The sequence below is a fragment of the Vitis riparia genome, chromosome 1 (assembly GCF_004353265.1).
Source record: "Vitis riparia cultivar Riparia Gloire de Montpellier isolate 1030 chromosome 1, EGFV_Vit.rip_1.0, whole genome shotgun sequence".
Taxonomy (NCBI): Eukaryota; Viridiplantae; Streptophyta; class Magnoliopsida; order Vitales; family Vitaceae; genus Vitis; species Vitis riparia.
In genome coordinates this window covers 6,144,095-6,169,129 of record NC_048431.1, presented here as the reverse complement: position 1 = coordinate 6,169,129, position 25,035 = coordinate 6,144,095, and the positions used below count along the sequence as shown (strand labels likewise).

The 25,035-nt window shown below is 36.1% G+C and overlaps 3 protein-coding genes across 4 annotated transcripts; 2 read left to right on the top strand and 1 right to left on the bottom strand.

Moving 5' to 3' along the window:
• The first annotated feature begins 463 nt into the window (after nucleotides 1-463).
• Nucleotides 464-10,129, top strand: LOC117923769 (anthranilate synthase beta subunit 2, chloroplastic-like). 2 transcript variants are annotated; one of them, XM_034842222.1, is made up of 8 exons: nucleotides 464-669; nucleotides 779-945; nucleotides 1,736-1,806; nucleotides 1,938-1,975; nucleotides 2,052-2,162; nucleotides 2,487-2,586; nucleotides 7,252-7,387; nucleotides 9,869-10,129. In XM_034842222.1, exons 1-8 carry the CDS (start codon nucleotides 519-521, stop codon nucleotides 9,971-9,973), a joined length of 879 nt encoding a protein of 292 aa, XP_034698113.1. In that variant the 5' UTR covers nucleotides 464-518; the 3' UTR covers nucleotides 9,974-10,129. The 2 variants fall into 2 exon arrangements, with proteins under 2 accessions (XP_034698113.1, XP_034698106.1); XM_034842215.1 differs by having other exon boundaries at nucleotides 466-699.
• A 1,626-nt stretch (nucleotides 10,130-11,755) lies between these two features.
• LOC117919824 (probable xyloglucan endotransglucosylase/hydrolase protein 28) lies at nucleotides 11,756-14,698 on the bottom strand. The gene is made up of 4 exons (XM_034837089.1): nucleotides 14,315-14,698; nucleotides 14,103-14,203; nucleotides 13,237-13,445; nucleotides 11,756-12,644 (listed from the first exon to the last, which is right to left on the bottom strand). Exons 1-4 carry the CDS (start codon nucleotides 14,493-14,495, stop codon nucleotides 12,137-12,139), a joined length of 999 nt encoding a protein of 332 aa, XP_034692980.1. The 5' UTR covers nucleotides 14,496-14,698; the 3' UTR covers nucleotides 11,756-12,136.
• Nucleotides 14,699-23,219: 8,521 nt separating this feature from the next.
• LOC117921762 (probable transmembrane ascorbate ferrireductase 3) lies at nucleotides 23,220-24,592 on the top strand. The gene is made up of 4 exons (XM_034839724.1): nucleotides 23,220-23,475; nucleotides 23,584-23,632; nucleotides 23,858-24,057; nucleotides 24,185-24,592. The coding sequence occupies exons 1-4, from the start codon at nucleotides 23,314-23,316 to the stop codon at nucleotides 24,446-24,448; spliced, it is 675 nt and encodes a 224-aa protein (XP_034695615.1). The 5' UTR covers nucleotides 23,220-23,313; the 3' UTR covers nucleotides 24,449-24,592.
• Nucleotides 24,593-25,035: the final 443 nt, after the last annotated feature.

The window sequence follows — 25,035 nt, the reverse complement described above, 5'->3', positions numbered from 1 at the left end:
AAATAAATTTATTATTTAAAGGGAATCAAAGTGAATGTTTTTCTCACACTTAAGGAAAGTTTACAAGTTACAGCGCCTCTCTTCCTCCTGCGAGATCAAACGGTAAGAATAAATTGACCTTCATTACAATTTTCCTTTTAACACAGATCATTCTATTCATTACAGCATATCCTAATCTTTATTTTATTCCATGAATTTAATTAAAATTTTCTTTTCAAGGATTGTATTCCAAAAACAGCCTTTAATATTTTAAGAATTATTGCTCAAAATATATAAAATTTTAAATTTTTAATCATATTTAATTTTGATTGAAAGATTGTATACAAGGCATATTTTTTTGGAAACCAAATGATACTGTGAAGCATGTGGTGCACATTTTTCTTGATGACATAGATGTCCACCAGCCTCCTATCGAGGGTAAAACAAAAATTCTGAATAATTAGAACGAATCTGAAATTAAGATACGCCAAAATCTAATCAAATTTGCCCGCACTGTTTGCAATTCAAACGTGTTGCACATGATCGGACAGAGCATCCTTATTTTCAGACTCAAAGTTTCGGATAGTTCACTCTTCTCTTTCACCTCTCCAGCAATGGCTTCTCTTCTCTCTCAATCCGCTCTGTTTCAATCTAAGTCCTCCCTGCCTTTCCAAACCCTAGAGTCTCCTCGTAACATCTCCAGCTTCTCTTTCCAATCAAGTGAGCCTTTTTTTTTTTTTTTTATGGTAATTGTTTCTCTCTCTCGGATTGATAGAGAGGCTATATGTTTTGGGTGTAGAGCTGCGTTGCGGATCTGTTGTGTTTAAGGAGAAAGATGGGTTTGCTCTCAAGGCGTCGATGTCTATTGCCGAATCGAACTCCAGGTCGCCTGTTTTGGACAACGGGACGAAGAATCCGATCGTCGTCATTGATAATTACGACAGCTTCACTTACAATCTTTGCCAGGTTTTTTTTTTCTCCTTTCGCTTTCTTTTGATCCATTCTTGTTATTCACGGTTTTGATTTTTTGTTTGGCGCTAATGCTGATGGGTGGTTTTTTTTGGTTGGGAGGGACTAGTTAAAAATCACATGAGCCCAAAATGGGCAGAAATTTGAGGAGCAGAAAATTCAAAGAGAAAGAAGGGTTTTTCTGGTTAGCTAACGTGATTTGTTTATATATATATATATATATATATATATATATATATATGCTTTTTCAAAGCAAAACAAGTCCATCTGGCTGAGATTTTTTTTTTTTTTTTTTTTTTTCCTGATTTTCACCTTAAGGATGTTACTCCATTTTTCTAAATAAGATTGTTTTGATATTTATTTCCTAATAATGATGCTTTTGCATCTTCGATATATTGATTGGATCAATCTTCTAGACTGTTCGGTATTTGTTTCGAACTTATGATTAATTGTTTAAGTTCATTTGCTCATGGCTTTTTCCACAAAGAAGTTGGGAGAACAGGAGGGGTTTTCTCTATTGTTTCAGTTGGTTAGGGAGACAAATGGAAAGAGGAAAATCTTGGAGGAGAAAACCTTCTGAAAATATTCATAAATCTACTTTTATATATATATTTTTGCACTTCTGATATCTTTAAATGTTAGCTTTGTTGCTTGGTTTTTGGTTTTGCTTTCCCTTGGGTTCTTTGCTTTCGATGCTTTCCAATGAGGGTGTTTCTGTTTCTATTTCATGCTCTGATGAATAAATATTAACTCGTTATTCCAATAATCTATCCTATTGATTTTAAAGTACTTGGGAGAGCTTGGGTGTAACTTTGAGGTCTACCGGAATGATGAGCTTAGTGTGGAGGAATTAAAAAAGTAAGACTTCATAATTTTGGTTGTTAAAAATTTTCCCTTCTCTAGTTCTTGCATGTGATGTGTTAGCATTTTGGGGTGGTGATATTTAAGTAATCTAACCGCATTCATACCCTTCTCTGATGTTTTTACAGGAAAAATCCAAGAGGGGTGCTTATATCCCCAGGACCAGGTAAGAACTTGTGCTAATATGTTATTCTTCGAGACACATGGTCGACTTCAATATACACTACATTTTCCTTGTATAGGTACACCTCAAGATTCAGGGATATCATTGCAGACTGTTTTGGAACTTGGACCTGTTGTACCCTTGTTTGGTGTCTGTATGGGGCTACAGTGCATCGGAGAAGCTTTTGGAGGCGAGTCTTTCAAGATTCCTTAAGTTCTTTGGGCTGCTTATGTAGTGGCATAATTTGTGCACCTCTTTAACAACCAGATAATAAAAAAAACATTGATAGATCATGGGAATGGTTTTGTCATGCGCCAGAAAGATTATTGCAAGTGATATTAATTTCACATGTACAGAACAATGGTTGGAAAAGCCATTGTTATAACTAACCCCAAAAATTCAGAATAGAGATTTTTGAGTTCAGTGGTATTCTTTAAAAGTTGTCTGCATAATACACTTGTCCTAATTTTTTTTTCCTTCTAAGGAGCTTGCAATACATCCTTTTGTTTCTTAGGGAAGATTGTACGTTCTCCTTTTGGCGTTATGCATGGAAAAAGCTCTCCTGTATATTATGATGAAAAAGGAGAAGATGGCTTGTTTTCAGGGTTATCAAAGTAAGTTTTCATTTCTTTCTACAATATTTTGTTATTACTTATATCTAGAATGTTTTTGAATCTACAGTCTACTAATGATCATGCCTTCAGAATTAATCCCATGGTGGGGGTGGATTTCCATTTCTTTCAACCTTTTCCTTTCTACTAATAATCATGCTTTTAGAATTAATCCCACAGTGGGGTTGGTTTCCATTTCTTTTGATTTTTAACTTTCTACTAATGATCATGCTTTTAGAATTAATCCCATGGTAGGGGTGGATTTCCATATCTTTCGATTTTTTCCTTACCAAAATAGTATACATGAGATATTTTCTGAACTTGGTTCCTGTGATATTTTGTTTATCTCTTGGTGAATGAGTTGACCTTGCCATGGATGACATGTTACTCCAAATTTATGTTTCATTTTTTCTTTTCCCATCTAATAAATAGACGAAACCATCCAATGTGGAAAAGATACACCTCACATATCTTTCCCATCTTTGTCCCTTGTGGAACTTGGAAAATCATGAAACATTTTTCATCCATTGTGTCTAAATTACCTAAGCCATCTGCAGCTATATTGTTTTCTCTAAGATATGCAACCATGCCTCTTCTGGTTAATTTCAGCACACAATTTCACATTCTCCATGGATGATTTGTCTTTTCTTGGATTGGGGAAGATGACTGAATAAAACTTGAAAGGAGAGAGGGCCCTAGGTCTCGCTTTTTACTTGGGAAAGGAAGAAGGGTTAAATTCTAGAAAAACTTCTGGTGTGAGGACCAAACTTTGGAAAAAGCCTTTTTGAATTTATTTTCCTTTGCTTCTAACAAGGAAGGATGGGTGGCAGAGGCTTGGGAGGTGGTTGGGGAAGAGAGGGTCGTTGGAGCCCCTGTTTTTCAAGGCAGTTTAACAATTGGGAGTTGGATGAAGTGGAGAGCTCATTTTGGAAACTACAATTAGTGGTAATTAAAAGGGAAGTGGAGGACTCACTGAGGTGGAATGAATCCAAGTGTGACAAGTTTTCAATTAAATCTCTTTATTCTTCCTTATCTACAGGATTTAGAGAGTGTTTCCCAACTTTGTGTGGAGATCTTGGGTACCAGTGAAGGTCAACTTCTTTGCATGGGAAATGTCATGGGGTAGAATCCTTACTCTTTACTGGCTCAAAAGAAGGGGTTGGACTCTCCCTAATAGTTGTTACTTGTGCAAATATGTGGAGGAGACAACAGACCACTTGCTTTTACATTGTTCCAAAGCATGAATGGTGTGGCACTTGATTCTTGCCTTTTGTGGAGTGGAGTGGGTTATGTATCTTCACTGAGAGGGAACTTGTTGGGTTAGAATGACTCTTTTGAGGGGAAAAAACAGAAAAAAGCATGGAAGGCCGCTCCCTTATGCTTGTTTTGGACTCTTTGAAAGGAGAAGAATAAAAAGGCTTTTAATGATGTTGAGTAGTCAGACCAAACAATCAAATATGTTTTTTGTTATACTTTTGGGAATTGGGTTAGGGTGTATATAGATCACACAATGTCTATGTTAGATCTGTAGATTGGTTGAACCTAAAGTAAAATCAGGTGTTTTTTTTTTTGTTTTTTTCCTTTATCATCAGTGGGCGTCTTGCATGCTTCGTGTGTACTTTGCTATGCATCCTTTTAGGCACTACTAATACATGTCTTCCTGTTTGCCTATCAAACAAACAAACAACAATGGCCCTAGGATCCTGAAATGATATACATATTTTCTTTTTTATATACAATCCCAAATAATCTCTTTATGTGTGTTGTATTTTATTTAATCTTTCTGATTTCTCTTAAAAGTGCTCTTAAATGTTTAATTTTCCGCTTTTCAACCTGTGATGATAACTCTCCCTCTGTAGAATGCTCTTAAAATGTTTATTTATTTTTTCTTGTGTGCAATCTCTCTCTCTCTCTCTCTCTCTCATATATGTGCATGCACATGATTGCACATGTTTTTATTCATCCGATGCATATTTTTCTTCATTGGCAAATCTTGCTTCACCTCATTTGTCAAGTTCAATAGTGTTAATAATTACAATCTTATGGGAATCTAATGTAGAAATTCAATATGATTGTTAAAAGGCAGCTATGGTTTTCAATTGCATATTGATGGACTAAAATTTTCTTTTTGGCTTTACTCAAAAACTAATTCATCAGAGGTTCTTTTTTTCCCCCTTTTTTTGTTTCTTTCTTTTTTAGTGGGGAATGGTTTTCTAGAAGTTTTTTTCCCTAATATGCAAATAAGAATATATTAAAAGTTTTCTTGTTGTATTTAGGCTTCTTAAATAGTGATAAAATTCTCTTGACCAGAGCAGATCATAATAAGCTTTTCCAGGTTGAATGTTGATAAAATTACTAATAGACCTATTAAGTTTTGAGATTGTCCACCGTTTCTAGGTCGAACATATGTTTCATTAGTATTTCTTAATCTATCACCAGTTATCAATTGTAAGTAATTGTTTTGCATACTGAAGAAAAATCAACAAGAGTTGTACAAAAAGGAAGCTAATGTGGTCAAATGTTCTTTTGAGGACAGGAAAAATAAAATTGAATAACAGTATTTGAAAACCTAAATGTAAGTGATGAAGTTTAGTGAGACTATTAGTAAGCACAATATATGTGTAGTTGAGCTCGGGAATTTGAATGAGTTTTAAGCAACTACTTTATACATCTTGAAAACAGTTACAATTAATAACTGAATCATGTCAAAGGGGAAGGTTTTGATGTTTTGATACCTTAACATCTATTTGATTTACTTATTTTCTTACTCTCTTTTTTGTAGTAAGATTATTTACTTTGCTTGCTCTCTTGCTATAACGTTAGGTTCTTAATAAGCATTTATGTTTTGTGTTCAAGTAATTAACACCTAGAACCTATCATGGGATTTTGGTGCTTGAAAGTTAGGTTAGGTATACTGTTAGCAATGGTCTGCGGTTTATCTTTGAAAGTATCTTTATGAGGCAAAAATTTCTTTATTTCTGTATATTGCTTTCTGGACCTCTATGTGGTGGCTGTGGATAAGTTAGAATGGGAGTGTGATTATCATATTTAGGAGCTTGACTATGGTTATGCTGATCTCAATCTTCCAGATTGGGAAGTAAGTTAGTGGAATAGTCGCTTAGGATAGCAGAGTTTTTCCAGATAGAAGGTTTGGTGGTTTAGCAGGATGGATGTAATTTTGGTGAAGTCTTTGTTTTGAGCTGTTACAGGAACACTATTTGAGAATTTTCCTGTGCAGGTAGTTTGGGTGGGAGAGTCTTCCTTCTAAGGTGGCTTCTTTTTTGTTTTTCCTTTTTATTGGGTCATATCATCAGAGAGTTTTGATGGTGCATCTCAGTTCTAAAAAAATGGCTTTGCTCAACAGTTTTATTACACGTCATGCTAGCTCTAAATTGTACTTTTGCTGTTATTTTTTAAAAGAACTTTTTTGTAGTTCTATTTTTGTTTGGGGATCTTGCTTCACTCTTTAAGGAATTTTATGGATTTGTACTGTCATCAAAGATTTATTGAAAGTGCACAAACAAGTTACCTCTAGCACATGACCTCAGAATAAATGTTGGTCTATATGATGGAGTGAAATCGAATGGTTTTTTATAACACTTGCTCATTCCATACTGTGGTCATACTGGTTAAAGGAGTTTTTTGGGATTTTGATTAAGATATTCTTGAATATTGGATCTCTTTTGTTTTTATGACTCGTTTTGAAGACCAATCAGAAACAGAAAACATTGTGAATTATAGTCAGGACATAGGAGGGATTCGAGTAATACAAAAGATGATGAAAAGGAAAAATAATATAATAACAATAAGTTCAGGTATATTCGTCTTTGATTGGTGGAATCATGCCGTCTGGCACTAAACGATTAGAAGACTTTTTTTTTTTATAGACAGCAAGAGCATGCATTAATAAGCGCCAAAAAAGGAGGGGGCGTGCCCAACTTATGCAGGTTGTATTCACAGAAACAAGCCAAACACACCTCAACCAAAGACAATTAAAAGACTTTTAATCCTTATTAGATTAACTTGTGTCATAAATATGTAAATTCAAGTTTTGAAAGTTACATTTTTTAGGGTAAATATTTATTTATTGTTATTATTATTATTATTTTATAATTTTCTTTTCTTGGTTCATGGAGTCAATCTTGGAACATCCTCATAGAACTCTAAGCCCTTGGCACTTGGCCAAGTGTGCCATATTTGAGAGATATAAAAGAATTTCCTCAATTAATTAAAAGAAGAAAAAGCTCACATGACTGCTCTTTTTCAATTTTGGAATTTTATTTGTTTTTCAGATTTTTTTTTTTTTTTTTTTTTTTTTTTTTGTGATGAAATAATTATTTGGTCATTTATACAGTTTGTCAATTCTCAGAGAGTACATGACTGTTTGATTTGATAGCCTATTATCTTACAAAACTTATATATCGTTGTAATGTTCTAATTGAGAACTATATGAATTTTTTTTTAAGCCATAAAGATATCTTCTTGAGTTAATTTTGCATGGAAAAATTGGTTAAAGTCTTGCTCATGTTAATGTAATCTGACTATTATTTAAGTCAAACATCTTATCAATTCTTAAGCTTTCAATTTACATACCAATGAAAATTTCTCTTACTTTTTATTAGATCAAAATTTTTTAACATGTTTTACTGAGTGTCTACTTGTTTGCAGTCCTTTCACTGCTGGTAGATATCATAGTCTTGTGATTGAAAAGGATTCCTTTCCCAATGAAGCACTTGAGATTACAGCATGGACAGAGGATGGACTGATAATGGCTGCCCGTCACAAAAAATATAAGCATCTGCAGGTAAGATATTGGATTGCTGGTTCCCAATTAAAATTTCAATACTAACCCATTAATCCTGTATGAGCAGTTTCTACTGTTTATTCTTATTGTTGCCTTTCAGTTTTATACTCAGGAAATGATACCCAACAAATTTATAAGTTGTTCATAGCTACATTTAAGTTCATTTACCTAAATGATGGATAGAAGAATAAAGATATTATTTAATTTATTGCATTTCTTTTAAAAGAGGAAGAAATGCACATTTATAGTTGCTAAGTCAATCTTCCCCAAGCAGTGAAGCAATTCTTGGAGAGTTTGAAGAACGGAAGCTCTCAAGTGCTTGGTGTCTGGACAAATGGGGTCATCATTAGGGGCACTATGAGAATTTCTAGAATCCTTGATGGTTCTCCACAAATCTAGAATATTCTATGTCCAAGTCCTTTGACAAGAGTTCTCAAGAACTCTCTTGAATACTTAACGCAACTCAAATATCTCCCATCTTTTATGAAGTATGTAGATATCTCTAGGTTCTTATACAGTTTCCTACCCTAGATGAGTTTTTTCCCAGATATGTGTAAGTGAGAGATCATTTGAACTGGATATGACATTAGGCTAAACACTTGTGACTTGGGAAAATTTACATTATTAGAGGATGGTACTTTGATTGGAGCACCACAAGATCGAGTATTTTGAGGAGGGAGAGTGGTGAGAAATTATAGTGGAAATTCAAATTTTTTTCTATCCTCTCTAATTTGGTGATTTTTATTTTGGAACAACAAAGTTGGTTCCTTCATTTACCTGACTGATGGATAGAAGAATAAAGATATTATTTAATTTATTGCATTTCTTTTAAAAGGGGAAGAAATGAACATTTGTAGTTAAGTCAATTTTCCCAAAACAGCGAAGCAATTTTTGGAGAGTTTGAAAGAATGAAATCTATCAAGGGCTTGGTGACTGACCAGCCAAATGGGGCCATCACTTATTTATTCGCACTATGAGAAATCTTTAGAATCCTTGATGGTTCTCCACAAATCTATAATATTCTATGTACAAGTCCTTTGACAAGGGTTCTCAAGAACTCTCTTGAATACTTCACACAACTCGAATATCTCCCCATCTTTTATGAAGATATGTAGATATACTAGGTTCTTATAGAAGCTTCCTCTCCTAGATAAGTCTATTCCCAAATAAGTGTAAGTGAGAGATCATTTGACCAGGATATGACATTAGGCTATAAACACTTGTGACTTAGGAAAATTCACATTCATGGGGATGGTACTTTGACTGGAAGCCACAAGATCAAGTATTTTGAGAAGGAGAGTGGTGAGAAATTATAGTGGAAATTTAGTTATTTTGTTTCTATCTTCTCTAATTTGGTCATTTTTATTTTGGAACAAGCAAAGTTGTTTCCCTTTCTAGATATCTTACTATTGGAAATGAATGTATTTTATATCATGACTATGCTTATAGTGGAATTTAATTTTTTTATTCTTTATTTTTTTCTATCCTCTCTAATTTGGTCATTTTATTTTGGAACAAGCAAAATTGGTTCCTTTTCTAGACATCTTACCATTGGAAATGAATGTATTTTATATCACGACTACGTGCTGGCAATCATTCCTGAAGATGTCTGAGGGTGGATACACTAGAATGTAAAGCTGATTGGCTATCTTCTGATTGGGTAGTATAACGAAATTACCCATTTTCTTTATATCTAGTTCCTAGGTCTGTCTTTTATGCCTTGGAGCCAAGCCTTGACACTCGCCATTATAGTATTAAATATAGATGAGATTAGTTTATTGCTGATATCTCCATAAGAGGTATCTAGGATTCTTGATAAATAGTTCAACATTGTTTATCCATCAATGACCATGACATCTGGGATTGTTGACAAACAGTTCAACATGGTTCCTTTTTATTTTGCACCTCCATTTTTTTCAACCTCATTGCTACTGTTGATATCATTACGTTGTTCCTTTACTAGTGATAAGATGAAATAGAAGAGGGGCAGTTGTGAAATAAAGATGACAGGAGAAGGTGGGCGAAGTTAGATCAAACAAAAGTATTTAAATCTCTTCTTAAACTTCTCCAGCTATGCTTTTGTCCGGTCCTTTTCCGGGTTGCAGAGGAATTAAAAGTAAAATATTGAGAGGGTAATTATGCCACAGATAGGACTTGCTCGAATAGCTCTGAAATGGAAATCGAGTGAAGAGAAGGACACCATATTCTTCAGCATCCCAAATAAGGCCATATATAAAAAAATTAGCCTTGGGCTTTCAGAACTTATTACATGTTTGGTGTGACCGAGAGCTTGGAAGTTACAAAAAATATAGTGCCTTTGCTAAATTGATCCCTCTTACTCGCCTCTTTTTGGTAGGATAATAATTAAATAGCCAATTGGTAGTGTTTTGAGTTAATTCTCCTATACTTTCACTCTCTAGCGTCTTCAGTTATGCTGTTCATAAACTCATGTTAGTCTTATTGTGATGACCAACATTGCAGGGGGTTCAGTTCCATCCAGAGAGCATTATAACCAGTGAAGGCAGGGGGATTGTTCGCAATTTTGTCAGAATGATTGAGAGAAGCGAGTCTAAATATCATAACTAGGGGCTTGAATTTCTCTTTTTTATAGACTATTGTAGTTGGATAAAAAATACTTCAGTCTTTTCGACATCATTTTGGCTGCCAATTAATAATCCATAGCTTCTGAATGTGTAATTTCTCATCTTTTGGAGCAAGTATTGAACGGGTATTGCAGGCTCACACAACCTTGGAGTGTACATCCTTGTTTGGTAATTCATCTTGAAAAAAGTTTTATGTTCTTTTTTAAGTATAAAACATTTAAATTTTTTACAAATAACACTTTTTGAGAATTTATTTTGAAAACAGATTGAATAAATTTCAGGTGTTTTTAAACATCAGTATATAGGATGAGAAAACTATATTTCATATTTGAGTTTTTAAATAGTAAACAATTGAGGACTGATTTTTTAACAAATGTTCCCAAACATGCTAATACCTCGCAAGCTTGAACCTAGATTTGACGGTTCACAAATTGGCCTATACTTGGCAAGCCTGAACCTCGATTTGACCTAGATTTGACTCAAACCTAACCTTGCTTTCTCACATGTGACTTGAAGGTTGTAAGTATAGATTGTGGGGCTTCACTTTTGCGTTTTGATGTCCACACGAAAATCTCGAGTACAGAGCAGAGCATCATGCTAGGAAATTGAAAAAGCTATAACTACCCGATAGAGACACGGAGATGAAATTTTGATTGGTAATGTCAAGAATAGTGGTTCCCATCCACATGCATTGAGCAAGTTGCTTAGATTAGTTAGAAACTTAGAAAAAAATAAAAGAAATAAATAAAACGAGGGTCAAGGGTGATGTTGTGGCCTGGTCCATGCAAATCACACCATTTGCTTTCATGTGATTTTATCTACCACCATACTAATATCTGCATATCTGCACCCGTCTCCTCTACAATCGTTGCGTGTTGGATTGGCATTGTTTTCTATTCGTCACAAGTCACTCTTCACCATTTGAAACTTATCCTTATTCTAATGCCTTCGTCAATGTAGCAGGTCATCTTCTTCCTAATTTAATTTTTTTCCTTTTCCACCTATATATATTTTTCCCACCCCACCTATCAATAATTGTTTCTCGGCTCAGCAGAGTCTAGAAAAGTGATTCATTTATTAATTTTGACTATTGGGAAGGATCCAACCATCAAGTTGGTCTTGATGAGAAGCCCATCCCAACAAACGGATGAATCAATTGCCACCATTCCTTAGCCCAACTTTGCATACCTGATAGGGGATGCTTTTATGGAAAATTGTTCATTTTTTGAGTTGATCAAATTCTATTTCTATGGTGGTGAGAGAGCTAGCTGGGGGCCATCGTAGTGAGATTGGTCACTTGACCACCACCACTCCCCCCACACACCCACAATCACCAGAAAAGCATTCACTGAGAGAGGGTGCCATCGCTATTCCAACTTCCCAACTTCCCAACTATATAAAATTAAAGGCTTTACATGAGCTGTAAAAGTCAAGAAAGCAAGTCCAAAATGACAGGAAAACTCCCTAATCTCCTCAAATCAATCAAACATCCACATGCCCCTTGTCAAACGCAACCTACTTAAGATTCCCAGTTACCCATGACAAAATGCCCCTTGAAGATGGGCTAGAGTTGGGCATTTACGAAAAAATCTGCCAGACCAACGGCCCCCATTCCATGGAACATTTCTATTATGTTGGGGAAATATTCTAATTACCCAATAAAAAATAATATCATTTAGTTGCAGAGAGCTATGATATAATGTTATTAAATAAACATAATACTTTCAAAATTACATGACCAAAATAGGGAAAAAAATCAAGGCACTAGATAAAACATGGATGCTTTTATAGCAACTCAATATGCCAAATGTTTATTGAAAGCATGAGGGGGGATTTGTGCCAAGTACATAAATCATCATCAAATTCAATTTATAAAGCCAGTGACAAACATCAATAATGATAGAATGGCTGGAATCTAAAGGTATGAAATATATACATACCCAACACTGTACCCCATATAAAAACCCCATTATCCCTTCAATAAATCTGTGCTCTTCCCCCCCTCCTCTCTCTCTCTCTCTCTCTCTCTATTCACAGAAAGAAAAAATTAAAAAAAAAAAACTGACCCAACTAAATCAAACAGAAAATCAATGACAATAACCATATGACAATTTATGCAAATGACAGCCCCCATGGTGGTAGCCTCTTAAATGGTAGTAGCCTCGCCTTGGCTTGATCGGTTCCTCTGGTGCCGCTTCCCATGGTGGTGGTGGCGCCGCCCTCCAAATGTGACTGGGTCGAACCTTCGCAGACGCTCTGCTTCCTGGGTATTAACCACGCACTCAGACGGAGGGACTGTGTATCGAACACGATCATAGCAATAGGAATATGTCATGTGTGTCTTCCTGAACTTCTCCATCTTGCTCCTCTGCTCTGGCATGATGCCTGTGGGGATACTTGCTTTAGAAGTAGGACCATTGTCACACTTCGGTGACTTCTCAATTGGGTCAACAGCACAGCCACGTAGAACCAGGTTAGAAAATTCTGCCACATAAGGAGCATATTTGTAATTCACTCTGTATCTGCCTCCATTGGTAGCCCACTCCGACCCATCCCATATAGTGGCATATAAAGACATTGGCTTGGAGGGGAAGTCCCCGCCCATTGCTTCAGTCCTCTTTATCTCTCTGATAGGAACATTGTCCACGTAAAATCTGCAGCACATCACAACATTGCAAGACATAGGAGCACATGAATCCTTAAATAGAACACATAATATTTCAGGCAATATTTCTTTCTCCATATTTTCTATCAAAACAAACAGAGCAGCCATAAAAGACAACACATATTGTAAATATTCTCACTTCCCCACAAACCCCACAAACCCCACAAAGATGCCTGATTAGGAACCCAATTGCATAAGTCCTATAAATATGTTCCTACTAAGCAATTAGACCATTGACTAAATTCAGCTAAAGAATAAGAGGAAGCTGAGTTTTGGTTTAAAAAAGAAAAAAGAAAAAAGAAAAAAAAAAGGAAAAACAGGGGATTCGGTGCAGTGATAAAAACAGAGCCATTTATGTGAGCATTTCCTAAGATTAGAAACTGTGCATCTACCTTACAACCGAGCCATCAATTCAATAAATAAGCCTAATACAATAAGGTCCAGACTGCAACAAGATAAATAATTAGAGAACATATGTTATAAGTAGTTCACGATATTAAAAGAAGAAAAGGGCAGTTGTTAGAGAAGAAAACATTAAAAGAATATGAATTATCTAAAGATAGGCAAAAACGGATGGTTACATGATCAGATTATCACTCCAGAGAATACTGTACTGATGGAAATCTTCAGAAGGATCGAACCAGAGGTGGTATCTCTCTTCCCTTCCCACGTTGGTGCTTCCATTGCCATAAACATTGGTCTGAATCCTCCAATCCTTGCCTCTAATGTTACCCAAGAACTCAAAGTCTAGTTCATCATGGTTTGCCTCGAACATATCTGCATTTGACATCTGTAATCAAAGAAACAAAGAATTCTAAGATGGGTTGTTGTTGGATTCGAACAAATGTTAAGATTGTTAGAAAATCCATTCAGATGTGGTTGTTTGCTTGAAAAATATGAAAGAAATCTTTTAGATTAATAAATATGAACTTAAAAAAGAAAAGCCAAGGAAAAAAAAAAAAAAAACAACAACTTGAACAAAAGACAGAGAGAGTGAAAAACCTCATCTGAGTGTAAAGGCATTTGCTAAACTTGAAAAACCTCCGTCCATGTGTGATTTTAACAAAAATTTTGAACTTGAATATCAAGGTCATCTTGTATTTTTTTTTCAAGGGAAATCGTTTTGTGATTTCTTTGATCAATTTTTGGAACTTGAAACTGAGAAAACTAGGGGAAAAGCCATCTGGGTGATATCGATAAGACCATATTTTTCAACCAAAACTTAAAAGACAAAAAGAAAGATAAAGAAAAATAAAATCTAGGACATAGGATTTTGAAAAAAGGAAAAAAAAAAAAAAAACCATTTGGTTCGGATTGGTCTAATCAGATTGTTTAACTTCGAGTTCAAATATGAACATGGGATGAAGAAATTTCAAAAGAAAGTCCAGAAAAACAGAAGGCAATCTTGTATGAGAGATTTGATAAGGTTTTTGAACAGATTACTCACATAAAACGCGACGACAACTCCTGCTGTATAATCTGCAGGCAACTTGATCGAAGCGCTGAAGAATCCATGGAGGTAAAGGTCCTGAGAGATGAAACCGGAACCTGTGTGCCCCAAAACCCAAAACCACTGTCAAAAACCCAAAATCCAACACAAAACGAGCCTCCAAAGAATAAAAAAACCATATCCAGAAAAAACAACAAAGCATACATGACCTGTTCGTTCATCTAGAGACATGTGAACCGTTTTACCATCCTTCAGAATGGCAAGATTAGCATCTCCGAATAGCGGAGAGTACCCTTCATCAAACGATATGATTGGGAGCTCTTTAGAAGACCCAGAAACAAGACCAAGAACAGAGCAAATCAGCAACAACAGCAGGCAAGAATCCACCATTTTGTGTGTAAAGTGGTGAAAAATGTATGCTTTCTCTGTTTGTTTGAATGGGTTTTCTTCTTCTTCTTTTTTTCTCCCGTATATGATAAAAAGGTGAAAAAAAAAAAAATAGAGTGCTGAAGAAGCAGAGGGATATCTAGAAGCTCTACAGCACAGGGGAGATAAATAAACAGAGAGATACTGAACAAAATGGCTAATGAGAAGAAACCAAAGAGCAGGTCATTTTATTGGTAGCGTGATAGGTTTGAGCTGTTCATATGTCGACAGGTTTTCAAAGTTATTTAATTCATTTAAAAATAAAAAGCACCCTTTTATTTTTTTATTTAAATAACATTGAAGTTCAAACCACCCTTATCTCATAATTAGTGAATGCATTATTATTAATTATCATTATTAAGAATTATGGCTTCTTCTGTACTATTGTGTGACCCGTAAAGCATTGAAGAAGGCCTTAGAAGAATCAGAACAACTATTTCTGAAGGCAAGAATTGATTTTGCCCACTCTTTTCTTCGATTTTAGCTCTGAGATTAATAGATTATCACAACTAAAATTCAACCTGTTTTTTCCTTTTGATGCTAGTTTTTTGCTTTGACTCAAATGGTCCTTCTTATGCAACTCTGCCAACGGATGTCTTAACTTGTGCCTCTCCATCAAAATTTAAGGGATTTTTAAAGTTTTTTTTTTTTTTTTAGAAACAAGAACTAAGCAAAGGTTTAGTTTTGCTTGATATGCAAAAAATGACCATGAGATTTGTGAGTAAGTTGAAGATAATTAGACACGATTATAAGCCTCGGATGAATTAATGTCTCAAACGGGTGTGTTGTGAGGGATGAGTCAAGTCTCGCTTTGTAATTCTCCATAATTAAACCCATAATGAGTATAAATGCATGTAAATTAGTGTGAGATCAACCTATTTAAAAAATATTAACTTAACCTCATGGCAAGCAAGTGATTTCATATGAGAACACTAAGTTTTCAATTTTAATTTATGCAAAGAATAACTTTAAGATGCCTGTTGACCGATGTCAATAATGCCATTAAAAAATAATGAAAATTGGAATCTTGAAAATAAAGTAACAAGGCATTATCATTGGAATCATACTCACCATCTATTCAACGTATTTTGTTTCATTAAAACCATGCTTAAAACCCACTCTTACCTCTATTCCATACTAGACCCACATTCTCCCATATTGTCAAATACATGATTGCTTTTGAGGTTATTCAAAAGTAATGGATTAGATTTGTTGCCTTTGCTTGGATTATGAACTTTATTTTTGAAGTAAAGTGTCTTTACTTAGTTTGCATACCACATTGTCTATGTAAAGTCTTATGAACCACATTTTTTTAATCCTAATTTCTCAATCCGCCTCGAAATTAATAGTGGGTTTTTATTTGTTTTTGGAAGCATAATATTAATCTAGGCTATATAGCCCCAAAAAGGGGAAAAAATGACCACCATTACTGTTCCTTTTACATTAAGTATAGCACTTTATCCTCATTGAAAACTTCCACATTAGAAATTTGAAGGCTTGAAAGAGGGATAAAGTGGCCAAAGCCTTTACAAAACCAAGAAAATAATTAAAGAAAGGGCAACAGTGGGATGGGAAGCACAAGCTGAGAAAGCTTAAATCATTAGGGCAAAAACAATGATAGATGGTACTTTTGGGGCAAAAAGAGGATTCTCTTTTTTAATTTTCTACTTTTTATTGTATATAAAAGCAATTAAATGAAATTTTTTAAAGGAGGTGGAAAAATGTGCACCCCCTTGCATTCTAGTTCAGGTAACCGGCCAAAGGCCGCCCCTATCCACGTATGGCGTGATGCTTTCCCAAAAGGCCCTCGCTCGGAGTCAAATCTACTGATTTGCCCCCAAAAACAGAGTACACGGAGTGGCGCTGTCGTAAATAAAGGGCCGCTGGACGCAATAAAGGTCATTTAATGGAACAAAAAGTGACAGCCTCCCATCAACGAAGAAAGCGTGGGCCAGAATCTATTAAAAATGCGCGTCACTAATTGACAAATGCTGCGCCAGGTGGCAAAAAAGTCAGCGAATAAATCGGCGATTAGACGCGCGCCTTCTCCAATCACCACGAGAATTTCGCTTCTCCTAGTACTCATGCCTTCCGATGTGGCATCTTGTGTCCACGTCAGCGGAACTAACCGTTGCTCGCAGTTGGGCCCCCACCCCCACAGGGAACCAGAAAATTTGTCTAAGAGCGTCATTTATGGGACTGGGATCTTCTTTACTGCGCAGTTAACGGCGTTCATTTTGGGGGTTCAATCCCGTTAAAGTGAAATAAAGTGAAACGGTTGGACTCACTCACAAGCTTCATAACGTCCGTCAACAACGGTATCAGTCACCCTTTTCTTTAATCCGACTCTGTTTCAAACATCCGTGACACACTCATAGGGTGGGTCCACCCTTCACGCGCAATAGTTAAAATAAAATACTATAAAAAACTGGAGAGATTTGGTGAAAAATTTTGCCACTTTATTTTCTCGGGAAAAGAGCAACTGGCTTGGGAAAAGACTCAAACGGTTGGGTGCATGTTAGTTATGGGGAGTGCGGGCAACGCTAAGTTGCGCAGGGTGGTCTGCTATGAGTCTTTTTGGGATAGATTGAACGTTCCTGGGGAACATGGGAATGGGATCCCTAGAAAGAGATGCATCTGAGGCGCACGTGACCTGCAAATTCAATACCTACACCTTCATTGATATTTTTTTTTTTTTTTGCCCTGATATCTATTTTTACAAGTGGGCAATGTTGACCCACGTCCTAGATACCGCCAAGACCTTTATTTGGAATTTTGTGGCCTCACATTTTTTGTAACCTTTCAACCTCCACTTGTTCATTTCAATTTATCTCAGTCTATTAATACTCTAATATTAAGTATGTGTTGGTGAAGGAAAATAATTTTTATTTCAGTTTATATGCCTCAAAATTTGACCAAGCGGAGGAGGAGGGAGTCGGGAGTGGAAGGAGGGGCACCCTAACCTGTGGCAGCGTGGCTGTGACCACTCTGCAAAAATTGAAGTGGCATTAAATTTATAGTTGAATTTTGGAGACACTTGGACTCACCATTCAACGGTCTGGATCAGTTAGACGGTGAGTCCAATTCCGCCACGAGGGTTCGCTAGACTACAAAAGCACGTGGAGAATCTGACCCCCAGTGGTAATATTACTTAACCAGTGTGGGCATTTTGGTCATACAAAAAAAGTTGTTCTTGGGAGACAAGGTTGAGGCTTCTCTTCCTCCTGGGGGATGTTTGCCTGTCTAAGAAATCGAGCTTTTTCTCTGTTCTCCCATTTTTCCTTTGATAAAAAGAAAAAAAATAGAAAAAGAAAAAACAAATAGCTGGTGGGGACCATCCGCTTATTCCCCACAACGTGTCAAACAAAGTGACGCCTATCAGGTTTTTCGATTGCTGAAGTGTGGCCAGATATGGATTGCCACGTGGTTTTGGAAGCCGAATTCGGCTTTATCCAGATCATACGTGGCACCCCACCACATCATCAGCCATTACTAGCCAAAAGGCAGAGGAGAAGCCACTTTAGAGCTTGGATTCATGAAAAAGGAAAGAAAGACCCGTGAAAGCTAGGAGGGTGAGCGTGGGTAGTAGGGGGTTGGAGCCCAGAGGCTTGAAGAGCAAAAGGCGGAGGGTGTCCACCCCAATTTTGTAAATTGGGCCCATTGCCATTTTTTCTTACCAATTCACAAAATCAAACACTATCTTCCAAATTTTTACCAGCTGAATTTCCAAATGTTTTTCCTGTTTTCACAACCCAAGTTGTTGAGATTATACACCTTTATTATTACTTAATGAAATTATTAAGTATTCTGAGGGAAATAATACCCAACTTCAAAATTAACCTTAGTGTTAAAGGATGGGTATGAATTCACTTTTTCCTGTTAACCGGCGTCAACCGACTAACATTAGTTACTTATTTCAACTGTATAAGGAAGGTAGCTTATAATTATTGGACAGCTGAAAGGTGGTGGTGGTTGAGGGTTTGAAATTGAATGTCGTAACTAATTTTGTAATCAATTGGATTCCCATGTCATTATCTTTAGGGGATAAGATTGCATATTAGCTATATGGAAAACTAAACTAGCTTTTTTAGATGTTTGATATGAACTTGACTGACAAAGGTAGCCGTTACTGAGCATGTAACGTACCATTCCCTTGCCTCCCGCTGGACAAGCCTTATAAAATTAAAAATCACAGTGACAGACTGATAGAATAGAAGAGCAGGTATAAAGTGGAGCCCAATAAATAATTAAGTGTATATATTATTGAAAAAAAAAAAACAAGAAAACTGTGAAATGGTGGGGTTCCTCTTCATTCAACAACTCTACAGTGTTAATTAGTGGCCTTGTGGAGGCCCATTCATGTCATTTATTCCCGACATTTCATACACGTAAGACAAGGGTTATTCATTAGAAATATTTGGGTGGGTGAGGTTAGTATTGCAGGAAGATAAGAGAAGATATGGGTGATATGATTCTACAATTGGAATCATCTCATCAAGAGATATTATTTTGAAGCTTAATTTTTCTGTACTCGAATAAGTCTACAACATATTCCGAGTCATTCAGAAAACTACAATGTGTTGACAGCTGTCCATCAACCGATCATCATCACAATCATGAACCCGGATGCTCATCACGTCATTTTCCTGGTTAAAAAAAGAATTAGAAAATATGGAGAAATATTGCTAAAAGCCCCACAATGTGCAAAAGAACAATGGTGATGTGTGGGGTGAGATGAGATGTATTAATCCTGGGATTGTGATGGTTTACTTGCAAGCTGTTGCAGAAAATGGCGATGCATATTATGACAGAAATGGGGGGTTAAGGTTGTGTGCGGTGTGGGACAGTTGAAAGAGTCGTGGGCGGGCATGGTGGGGATTAGAGAAGCTTCATTTTGGGGTGGAAGGCTGTGTGGACGAATGTCCACATCCATGGCTAAATCAGCATCCAGCGGTGAGATGGAGGCCATGGGGGAGGGTCATCATCCGCATGGGCTAGTGGGAATATGCAGTCCCACGCGTTAATGTGGCGAGATGATGGCCTTGGCCCTAGGCCTCCATTCCGATTTTTAGTGCTTAATATTCCGTGTTATTGCTTTCCCTTCTATCATTATACACCTTAGGCGCCTCTCGCTTCACTCATTCCACCACCCTACCTTTTCTATAGCCTCTGTCTTCATTCCTTTTCGCCTATCTCATAGGCTTGTCCTCTGGTTTCATCGCCCATGTGTGGCGTGTGGATGTCATTCTATGAACAAAATATGATTGGAACATCAGATATATATGATACAGCTGGTATGGAGAGATTGTAAAATAAGAACGAATTAGCTTTACGTTCTTTCTATTTTCCCATTAATTTTCAGATCGAAAAATTTCCACATGCGTTCCCAGATTTAAGCCATGAATGGGATTAAAAAACAGTTGAGTTTCTGTTCAAACACACCCCCACCCCCATCCCCATGCCATTTCATCATCAGTTCTGTTGGTTTCATTGCATCTGAACTCATCCTTAGCCCTTATTCCCAATTACGCAGATAAGAAAATTTGTCCCACTACATGTCTAATCCATCACAAGGACGAAAACGTAAAAGAAAAAGGAAAAAAAATGAGTTGTGGACTATGTCAAAGGCAGGGAGCCCTTTGCATTATATGGCTAAGAACCATCTCTATCCTAGTGACAAATATCTTTATCCACTAAATCATTTAAATAAATAAATAAATAAACATCATGTAATCCTTTATATTCCTCCACACAAAAGCAATTGATCTCATTTTTTTTGTTTTTTACTTTCTCTTTTCGTTTAAGCTTTCTTCCTCTTTTGACTTAACTCGCATGGACTAAACAAGTTTTCTTTGTGTTTTTGCCTTTAGTTGGTTGTTGCTTCACTGATTTCCTTTAGAAAGTAGAGATCATATTTTGTCAAAGGTAAATGAATAATCTAGCTGTATCATGTATGTGACCAAAGATAATGACAAACGGTGCTAGTGATGTTAAAACTTTACTTTTACGGTTGACCATTTTCCCTCTCAAGTTGGTTATTCGATTCCTTTTCATTCTCTTCAAAACATAAGGAATGGGAAAAAAAAAAAAAAAACAGGACTTGATCATAATTGATGCAACCATTACTCTCTCTCCCTCTCGTTATTTTTCAAAGTCTTGATTGTTATTCCATGATTACTAGATATTCCATCTATGGGATTTGCAAAAAGCAATGATCACAGTTACATGGTGGTTGTGACTTGTGACAGAGGCATTCTTTTCCGAGCTTTCGTTCTATAAATATTTATTCTGATGAAGACCTTGCTTTCATGTCAGCTAGCTGCTAGCCCCACACTTCCCCTTTTTCTCTCTCTTTTCAGTTTTTTCCTTGGTGAAATTACTTTGCCTGGGTTTGAAAATGTCTCAGAATGGTATTGATTTGTACAGCAATCTTTTGAGAACATTTTCCATTACTGAAACCTAACAGGACCACGGTCTTTTATGAAGGGTGTTGGGGCTGCTTGTGGCTGAACCAGGAATCAGGAACCACGGTACTATATTCTCAGCCAATCCATTACATGCCATCATGTCACCATAATGGGGAATTGGGAGCTTCATCCAGTACTGTGTAATCATATATGTGTTTTAAAAATTTTTGTTGTGTTTTTATTGAAGAAACACTTGTTGAGTTAAATATGTTCTTTTTTACAAAAGCATGTCTCTTGTAAATGAGACGAGTCATTTGGCTTAGGTACTCAAATGTGTTGAATGCTAGGTTGTGTTAATAAATGTTCTAATGGATGGAAACGCTAGCCACATTAATGATGAGGGGCTCAAGCTTGGATAGTGGCCTAAGGCCAAGTCTAATACATTGATGGTTTCAGTGGCTAGCCTACTTTTAGAAATTAAAGACTCAAAACCCAAACCCACCATCACAAATATCAATATATATATTAGAAAGATAAATAAATTTATTTTTATATTTTTGTTATTATTAATAAATTTTGAATCTTCAACTAATTTGAGTGTAACTCAAATAAATTGAACTTTAAGGAAATGAGATTGAATTGGATTGAATATATCAAATTAAAGATTGGATGGGTCGAGCTTGAGTTAACGATCAACCCAATCCAATCCGCCCAAATTACAGCTTTAAATACTACTACTGGCGTTTCAACCATAGAGTCTTTTACTGACACTACTGAATTCAATTCAGGTTTTCATGTTTCTTTTGGAAGTGGTTCAGATGACCTTGCAACAACCGGAGGTCCATGGGCCATTTGAATTTCAGGCCGGTATAAAAGGAAATGGGCTGTGATCAACTGCTTGGCAGACCTTTTCTTTCTGTTGTTCATACTTGAAAGCACTCTCGCATTGAATATACAATTGAATTGAGGATCCTGGTACTTCAGATACAAAATTTTTCTTAAGAAACTATAGAAACAACAAATAAGACAGCCTGCAAATTCAGAAAAGAGCTGGAGTGATCAGTCGAAACTCTGCTAAGTAATTCCATGAAGTAAATGAACAGAAAGTTGGCTGCAAGGATTATAAAAATGACTACTCTTAACTTAAAGAAGCCAATTGACAATGTATTATGGAACACACCTATCAGGGTGTAAATTTCCCATGAAGTTTTTTGTTTGTTTTGTTTGAAAGATAATTGCCAAATTAATTTTTGGAACCTCTTTCTAATGAGCAAAAAAATTACCTCCAAGGAATCGGATAACTTCAGCTTTTTTCTTTTGTGGAAGATCCGTCAAACTCATCTGGGTCGAGCTCAAATCTTATGACATGCATGGGGACATGAATGACATATATGCTTTACTTAAAGCAATTCACCATTACTAAAAGTTGCATGAAACAAAGAAGAGGTGAGAAGCATTAAATGGAATATGTGGTGAGCAACGGAGATGTTCCTTACTTAGGTAACATCTGTGGCCTATCCCATTCTTCATGTACTTTTTTATTCTTTTTCGTTTTCGGAGCTATGCCCGTGTACCGTAGCTAGCCCAAGAATCAGAGCCCCCTTCTCCAATTTTTACTACATTTATTTCATCTTTTCATGTTGTGCATTCTGAAACCTTATTTAAACTCCTTAGCTGCAGTGTAAAAGGTGCTTGTCATGGTCTACCAGGGCCACTCTTTCACACACAAAGCTTTTAACCATATGCTTCTTTATGCAAAACATCGTTTTCCTGATTGAGACTTGTCCTGCTTTTACTATTGGGGGATGTTGGTGCTTTTTTTTTTTTGCAGTCTTTTAGGATCAGAATCAGTTGATGTCCTATGTACACATATGATACAAATCAAATGATTATTAATTAAGCATCTCTAGCATGGAGTCATGGACTGATGACCATTTCCATTCATCTCGGGCTTCAAAGGACTGTGATGACACCCATCTGAGCTGCCACTTCCCATACTAGCTAGCTCCTCTTAACTGTTTGAATCATTGAAAGTAATGGACTTTAAAAGGTTTACCAGTGGATGGCCATGATGCTTTCACGCATGGGTAGTACTGCTCTGGAACAAATCCCCTGGGTATGCTTTTTGGCTTTTATCTGGCTTAATTTCCTCCGGTTATGCCTTGCTAAAGCTCAAAGTCTCCTCACACAAATATTCCAACCTTGCTAATCAAGAAATACCTAGAACAAAGCGCTCTCTTATACCTTTTAGTGACAGGAGATATCTATAAAAAAAAAACCCAGTAAACAAACATCATCAGAAACAGAAAATTTTAGCCCAAAATACCTTTAATTTCCTTCATCCAAGTTTCAACTTTTACACATTGCCCTCCGCCATGGACGCTACTGGTAGGGTCATGTTTCGGCGGTCAACCTCCGGCTTAACAGTGCTAGCACACTCGTTTGGCATCTTATCTCTCATCCTATTGCTGTTTTGGTTATTGCATTATCGTGGAGGTCTTAATCTTGAATCTGACATTTCAGAACGTATTTTTAATGTAAGTTGAATTCCATGCTTTCTTGTTAATTACTTTCTGAAACAAAAATTACACAACAAATTGAACTCTAGTGCACGTACTAAACCTTGTTTTACTTTCTTTTGTCAGGTTCATCCATTCATGATGTTCTTTGGGTTTATTTTTCTCTCGGGTGAAGGTGAAAACTTGTGTAACTTTTCTCTAAGACACTTCTTTCTTTCCAAATTTAAGTGTTTTATTTAATTGGTTGCCAAGAAAACGAAGGAAAACAAAAGAAAACTTAGCAACTTCCAGATACTTGAGACTAAAATAGTTGTCATGAGGTTTTATTTCCTTTTCTCTTTTTTCTGTCATACATTCAAAATGCAAAAAGAAATGATTCTTAGGTTGGCGGGGTGAACAGGAATGATGGCATACAAGACGATAGCAGCAGAAAAAGCTGTCCAGAAGTTTATTCACCTGCTGCTTCACCTGATTGCTATTTGTATGGGAATTATTGGGATACATGCTGTTTTAAAGTTTCATAACAAGGAGAATATAGAAGATTTCTATAGCTTGCATTCATGGGTAGGCATTGCCACCTTCAGCATTTTTCTCTTGCAGGTAAAACAACCTAACAATAACCTCATCTATTATCCAAAATACCATGTCTGGCATGAATCGGATAAACACTCCATTTATTAACGGAAGCTTCACCCTCTTGTTTTTCTGACTTGTACGTATTTTGCAGTGGTTGGTTGGGTTTGTGTTGTTCATGTTTCCAAAAGCTTCGCCAGGGACAAGAGCAAGGGCGCTTCCATGGCACATATGTGGGGGTAGGGCCCTATTATACATGGCAATATCCTCTGCCCTGACCGGGTTGATGGAGAAAGCTACACTCTTGGGAGACAAGTACCACTCGAATCAAGCTCGTACAATCAACTTCCTTGGACTTTCAATCCTTCTCTTTGGCATTTTCGTTGATTTTTCCCTTGTGTTTGCTCGTTATGTGTGATTTCTTTTATTTTGCGGATTCCTCAATTGGATTCATGTTACCTACATTATTTTATTTTAATTGTTTTCTTAATTTACATTTAACTTGAAGCACACTGGCTTCCTGTGTTGTTCTTAATTTACATTTAACTTAAGAATGCAAATCTAAATGACAAATTGCATGCCTTTTACTTCATCTATAAACGACGCGTTGCAAGTTATTTTCAAAAATAATTCTAAAAAACAGTTATATACATTAAATTTTTTTATAAATTAAATTATTATTAAATTAGTCTTTAAAATTATGATTTCTCGATTCATTAAAATTTAAATTAGTGATGGATCACACACATTAGATACATGACATCGATCTATTCAAAAGAGGACATATAATGAAATTTAGAAGGTTACAAAATTTAAAATTGTAACTAAAATCAAATTTTGCAATTGAAGTAAATGAAAAAAACTAAAAATAAATCTTCCTTAAAAGAGAATTAAAAAAAAAAAATCTTTTATTTGCAAATTTCCTTCATTAAGGAAATAAGCCGTTACAATCAAGGAACCAAATTCTTTGAATTGAATTCCATATTTAATTAAATAATAGTGAAT

Coding starts and splice junctions, on each gene's coding strand:
- LOC117923769 (XM_034842215.1), top strand. CDS start 519: ATGATCGGACAGAGCATCCTTATTTTCAGACTCAAAGTTTCGGATAGT. Junction 1,976..2,051: donor GCTTATATCCCCAGGACCAG/GTAAGAACTTGT, acceptor TTCCTTGTATAG/GTACACCTCAAGATTCAGGG. Junction 2,163..2,486: donor CATCGGAGAAGCTTTTGGAG/GCGAGTCTTTCA, acceptor TTTGTTTCTTAG/GGAAGATTGTACGTTCTCCT.
- LOC117919824 (XM_034837089.1), bottom strand. CDS start 14,495: ATGGTGGATTCTTGCCTGCTGTTGTTGCTGATTTGCTCTGTTCTTGGT. Junction 14,204..14,314: donor GTCTCTAGATGAACGAACAG/GTCATGTATGCT, acceptor TGGGGCACACAG/GTTCCGGTTTCATCTCTCAG. Junction 13,446..14,102: donor GAGTTGTCGTCGCGTTTTAT/GTGAGTAATCTG, acceptor CTTTGATTACAG/ATGTCAAATGCAGATATGTT.
- LOC117921762 (XM_034839724.1), top strand. CDS start 23,314: ATGGACGCTACTGGTAGGGTCATGTTTCGGCGGTCAACCTCCGGCTTA. Junction 23,476..23,583: donor TTTCAGAACGTATTTTTAAT/GTAAGTTGAATT, acceptor TTCTTTTGTCAG/GTTCATCCATTCATGATGTT. Junction 23,633..23,857: donor TATTTTTCTCTCGGGTGAAG/GTGAAAACTTGT, acceptor CGGGGTGAACAG/GAATGATGGCATACAAGACG.